This window comes from Vigna unguiculata, chromosome 10 (assembly GCF_037176805.1).
Source record: "Vigna unguiculata cultivar grain cowpea cultivar isolate G323 ecotype 2 chromosome 10, ASM3717680v1, whole genome shotgun sequence".
Classification (NCBI taxonomy): Eukaryota; Viridiplantae; Streptophyta; class Magnoliopsida; order Fabales; family Fabaceae; genus Vigna; species Vigna unguiculata.
The window spans coordinates 32850866-32857416 of NC_140801.1; the positions used below are offsets into that span (position 1 = coordinate 32850866).

Below are 6551 nucleotides of genomic sequence, written 5' to 3' on the forward strand. Positions count from 1 at the left end.
ACATTTTCTAACCGAAAATGAGTCGGGTTGTTCCGTGGTGGACTGGCCTGATCTCTAAGGCGGATTCAACCTCTGAGTTGACACGAGGGGGGAAGTCCAACTACAAGGACTCCGACGTTCAAGTCAATATATGATATTTTATGAGTATTCAAGTGAAAGATGAGTATATGATTTTAAGTAACGACTATACAACAATGGTTAATCGCAAAACCATCATTGTTTTTGAACATTTTTATCGATGGGCGATAGGAAAACTGTTGTCATTTAACCTTTTAATGAATTTAATGACGGCTAGTGGATGATCCGTCATAAAAAAAAAAGTTACATTATTTATGAGTATGCCACCACATTTTTATTTTGCTAGTTGGCACAAGAAATGTAGTTAACTAGTATCGTTGCAATGTCCTTTTGAACTAGTGCTTTTAATAATCATATCTATATAATTCGAGTTCAAACACATTATAAAGTTAATCATATAACTATTCTTTAAGTACTCAAGGCCCATGAAAAATATTTTGGTGTTCCATCAAATTTGTTATAGTTAATTTTTAAAGAATAATTTCTTACAATAATTAATAAATATATTTATTTTATTAAAGAAAAATATATACTTTTGGTCTTTGAAGTTTGATCTTAATTTGAAAATGGTCCTTAGTCGAAACTTAGTCATTGTTTGGTCCCTGCACTTTTAAAATCATAACTTTTTGTACAGTATTACAAATAATAAAAGGCGTTCTACATGCTATTTAATTTTTTTTATAAAATAAAAAACTAGCGTCGCCCTAATCGATGCTTTTCACGAAAATTGAAAAACATATATGTTTTTTATCCCTAAAATTTGAACTTAATTTGAACATAGTCTCTGGTCAAAACTTGGTCATAATTTGATCTTGTACATTCAAAATCATTATTAATATATAATAATAATAATCTTACTGTTAATAAAAATAATATTATATAATAATAATATTATTATATAATAATTATATAATTTTTAATAATATTATTATTATATATTATTATTAATATTATAACTATTATTAGTATTAATATTAATAATAATTATATATTAATAATGATAATATTAATATATAATTAACAATAATTAATAATTAATAATATTATTATATCGATAATAATATTAATAATAATTAATATTATTATTTATTATTAATATTATTATTAATAATATATAATTATTATTATTAATTATTATTATATATTACTAATAGTAACATTATTATTATTTACTCTCAATATTATTATTGATTATTAATATTAGTAATATTATTAATTAATAAGAGTATATAATAATAATAATATTAATATTATTACTTATATATTAATATATAATTTTTGTTAATTGTTAATAATATTAATAACAATTATATACTAGTGTTGTTATTATATATTATTAATAATAAATATTATTATTAATACATAATAATAATAATATTATTATTAATTATATAATAATAATAATAATAATAATAATAGTAGTAGTAGTAGTAATATCATTATTATGTATTAATAATGATGTGCAAGGACCAAACAATAACAAAGTTTTTACCAAAAACCATTTCCAAATTAGGTTCAAACTTCAGAGATCAAAAACATTTTTTTTTTCATTTTTGTGAAAAGTGTCGATTAGGTCGATGCTAGTTTTTTATTTTATAAAAAAAATAAATAACACATAACATGTAGTTTGTAATATTTAACGATATCCAGAAATAGGGACTAAAAATAATTATTTTGAAAATGAAGGGACGAAACAATGACAAAATTGTGATCAGTGACCATTTCCAGATTAAGGTCAAACTTCAGGGACAAAAAACATATTTTTCCTTTATTAAATTATATTTAGACCTAGAATTATATTTCACATAATCGCAAAATTAAATTTATTTATTTATTAATTCCAACCCATCATCGTTCATTCCATTTCATTATAAGAAATTAGTTGAAGAAACTCAATCATCTCAACTTCATTAAATTTTTTTTATCAGCAATATCTCAACTTCATTAATAACACAGCAAATATATATTTCTATTTTCTCTCTTTTATATACTTCGTATATTGAGCCAATTCCGTAACACTCCTATATAGGAAATATTGTTTTAAATGTTTGTCCATCTAACTTAAAAAATGTATTATCTATATATAGGTAATTTTTGAATTCATGTATATTATTTAAGTGAAAAAACAAAAAAACTAGTTACAACCTTTTCCTTAATAAAAAGTGAAGGACCATTGTCTACCATCGAGCCATTAGTATTTATCAATAAAATATCATTAATCAATTGTATCATGTGTTCAATCCACAATTAATCCCAAACACATTAACCCATGCTATTTCATATATTATGCGGTTGCTTAATGTAATGAAAACGTAGTATTAGATGCAGTAGATTTTGTGAATTGGCTCTTTAACAATTAAAAACCATTGTGACAAACTTTAGTAAGTGGTTATCCAGACTCAAACTCATCAAATAAACAAACTAAAATCTGCAATATAGCCTGAAACCATTTTCCTGTCCTTACCTTGCATGGTAATTTAAATTTTATCAGTATTTTTGGCCCTCCTTCGTTCTTAATTAACAGTAACAGGAGAAGAACATTTTACGATGAAGCAGAAGAACTCTACTAAGCCTCTCCAATTCAAGTTACCAGTTTCACAAGTACTACTTCAGCTATAAGTGAAATGTTTGATTAATTACAACCCAAAGCCGAAAGACGTTTACAATATGGCCACGAGGCACAAGACTTTTTCTCTTAAGATGACGAGAAGGTGTCAATGATGGTTGTGTGAAGTGGGTCACTCAAGTGAGTGGCCCAGTTGTTGAGTGGGCCCTTGCCAGTGGCAGCAGCTTGGACTGCAAAGCCCAAGAAGCCCACCATTGCAAGACGTGCGTGCTTGATCTCTGCCAATTGAAGAGTGGCTTTCTTCTCTGGGTCTGAGGCCAAACCAAGAGGGTCGAAGTAGCTGCCACCTGGGTACAGTCTCTTTTCTGGGTCAAGCTCTGCATTCCTCTGAAACTCTATGTACCCAATTACCAGAACCTCGATCCAAATCAATGTCGTGATTGAGAATGGAAGTGGTTGCCCAAGGTATGATGATCCTTCTACTAGCTCCACCTTAAAACCAAACCATGAAGAAGTGTCTTTCATTTTTCTCGTGCAGAAACTAAAGGTTACACACCAAAACCATGCAGAAACATTCGAAATTGTTGAATATAATTCTCTCATGTTAGTTTCTATTATCATTCTTTGTAAGGAAGTAAACAGAATTATCATAATAAACTTCTATTACTTCTCTCTTGTCAAGGAAAACTTCTGTCAACACTTTCTGCTAATTCATTTTCATGAACTCGTTTTCTACTGATCCAAATTCATGTAGATCTTACAAGCCACTCGAATCTTGTTACTTATTCATCATATCTCATGCCTGATTCTTAATCTAGAAAATTCATACGAATTACAATGAATAACAAATGTTTTAGATCTAAATATGATAAGGTTCTGTGATTTATGCAACCAACTACATCATAAGAGTAATGTGCGTAATATCATGCTCTGTATAAACTTGTCTGGATATAGTATAAATTTCTACATGTAAATTAAAACTAATTCGGGGAAATCCTTTTATATTTATTTATAAGTTATTTTAAATTTAAAAGAAATTCAATATATTTCTTAAAAATATTATGAAAAGATTTGTCATAATAAGTTTTGCTTCTATGAGAAATGAAAAAATTAAAACAAGTTTTCTCGTAAATTAATTTACTAATTTTGCAATCATGTTTCTATACTTTTAATTTTTCATAAATTAATTTTAGCAAGATCATTTAACTTCTTTTTTTATTTTTTATTTTCATACTTAAGGTTGAAAATTTTTCTAGCAAAGATCCTCTAAAAGTGCATTGGAAGGAAATGATTGTTATGTGGAGAAGAAGCAACAGCAGAGAACCGTACCTTGCCGGCGTCCTGCCATGTGACACCGGTGAGCCACTCGACGGAGAGGGCTCCGAGCGTGGCGAGCATGGCCCAGCGTCCGTGGATGAGCTCGCACTCACGGAACCTCTGGAGGCCGAAGACCTCGCTGTAGGGCTGGAACGGCGTGGACTTCACGTCCGCAGCCTCGGTCCTGGTTCCGATGATGATCCCGGCCTCGTTCTTCGCCAGGTTCTGGTCCAGCGAGTCCAGCTCAAACTGCAAATACTCCGCGGGCTTCCCGAGCCCGAACGGGTCGAACCCGTAGTCACCGACAAGGCTTCCGTCCAGCCACTCCGGTGCCTTCGCGCCGGGGTACCACAACGGCCTGTCCGTGCCCGGGCCCTTCGACACCTTCTTGGGCGCGGCCTTCTTCTTTGACCCGAACCCGAATCGCGCCTGGATCCGCCCCGACCCAGAATGCGCGTCCAGGAGGCGCGTCCCCATGAAGGAGGACGTTGCCGCTGCTGTAGCCGTTGCGGTGGCCATGAGTTTGTGCTAACGTGCGCGGTGGTGAGAGAGTTGTGGTGCTTGGTAGAGTTAGTGGTTGGTGTGAGAGAGAGGGATGGGAGATATATTTGATGAGAGGTGGGAGATTGGATAATCCGCGAGTGGGGATTTTGAAGCGTTGGATCCCTGAGAGTATCCATCTAACGGTGGAGATGAGGGTTGCACTTATCGTAATGTTTATCTGGAGGTGCTGACGTGGACTCTGTTTGTGGACCCGCTAAGGTTCCTGACTGTGATCGCTGTACGTGGGAATTTGTGGTGCTGGTTCGATGCTGTGTGGCTCCGACTGTGGATTTGGACAAAAAAATCTAATGCTTTTTTTCGTGGGTTTATTCTAGTTAATCTATTTGGTGTTTCGAAAATTAAAAAAATAATAATGTACCTATAAATTTATCTGGTGCAGCATTGATATTTTTTCAGCGGGTAAAGCATGGGATTCGTGAGAAATACAATGACTGAAACACCAAATATTAAAACATATGCATGTATGTAACATGTATTTTAAGTTATGTATGAAAGACTACGTTAGAAGAGCATAATTATAGTGTAATATGAAGCTGTAAAATCCGTAAATGTTCCCCTTAAGTCTCAAAGTCATCACTACTGAGGTGAATTGGCGATGTGGTTCAGAAGGCGCAAGGATGAATGACAATAGACTTGAAAGTTGTAGAAAGGGTTGTTTATACTTTGGTTCATCTATTAACCATCATCTTATCCGTTTCCTTTATTTTTGCATAAGAATCATTGAGCATGTCAAGAATAAGAATAACAAAGTTAGAGCTGAGTGTGATTTTTACTGTCATGATAAATTTAAGCATTTAAGGTTTTTTTTATAAAATTTTATAATTTAAATAGATTATATATATATATATACACCTATCCGGCCTAGGTCATTATCAATGTCAAATCCAAAATAGTCATAATAAATATTAGATGCAAGTATGAGATCTTCATGAAATAATGACCTTCCTAAATATAAGGAAAGGAGATATTTCGATTATATTTAAAGATGGGACAGTGATATTATGACTCTCATATGTTGATTCTCATCTCTTGATTCTCATCCTTTACTCCTTAACATAGTTTAATGTGGGTCATTGATTAATGTACCACTATCTTTCTCTTTGAAAGAATCAATAATCCACATTAAAACCACATCAGGCAGTAACGAGAGTCAAAAAATGAGAGTCAAAATATAATTTTCCTTAAAGATATATCATCTTATGATGTCTGTTATTATATTTGTTATCATATAATAGGCCTAAGAAAGCCTACAAATACATATTATAACATGGAGTATGTTATGGGTATTACCGAATTCGTTCTTGTTTTGACGGAAAATCTTTACATTAATTGGGTATGGTGGGATGTACATATCTATTACCTGTCCCCATATCTGTCTCCACCACATCCTGATCCCCGTTTAAATATTTAAAATATTCATTGTCTAAGTAATCTTATATATATATATATATATATACACACACACACACATACTTTTTATTTTTTATTTCTTCTTATTATTTTGTTTGTCATGAAATTCATTCTTATCTCTAATACATTTCTCATCTTATCATAACTTTTATGCAATTATGTTCAAACGATGCATGTCAATTAAATATTTTTTATGTCTCACAATTGAATATTTTTACCCTTTTTTAATATTTTTATTTATTGTATATTTTCTTTTCACGTGAGAATGTTTACCATTATCAATTTAATTGTTCGATAGTATAAACATTTCATTTATTAGGTAATATAAAAAAAAATTTCTTTTTTATTATATTATTATTAATGTTTGTTTCATGTGAAGAACTCTTTCATTTCACTAAAACATTTTCGTTATATATTAATCATTGACTAAGTTGATATTTGAAAAGTGTTCCTGCATGAACAACATTAGATTATTATGGGACTCAAACCTCATCTTACCACAATCTTTCCTCGGTCATATTTGCCATGCCTTCATCACCATATACTTGATAGAACATGAGGGGTTACCCAACGATCAAGTCAACAAAAGCTCTCAAAGTCAAATCTCTCATGCACT

The 6551-nt window shown here is 31.5% G+C and overlaps 1 protein-coding gene across 1 annotated transcript; it reads right to left on the reverse strand.

Moving 5' to 3' along the window:
- Window positions 1–2618: 2618 nt before the first annotated feature.
- On the reverse strand, window positions 2619–4550 carry LOC114167102 (chlorophyll a-b binding protein CP29.1, chloroplastic-like). Its single transcript, XM_028052054.2, has 2 exons — window positions 3974–4550; window positions 2619–3136 (listed from the first exon to the last, which is right to left on the reverse strand). Exons 1-2 carry the CDS (start codon window positions 4478–4480, stop codon window positions 2774–2776), a joined length of 870 nt encoding a protein of 289 aa, XP_027907855.1. The 5' UTR covers window positions 4481–4550; the 3' UTR covers window positions 2619–2773.
- Between the last annotated feature and the right edge of the window lie 2001 nt (window positions 4551–6551).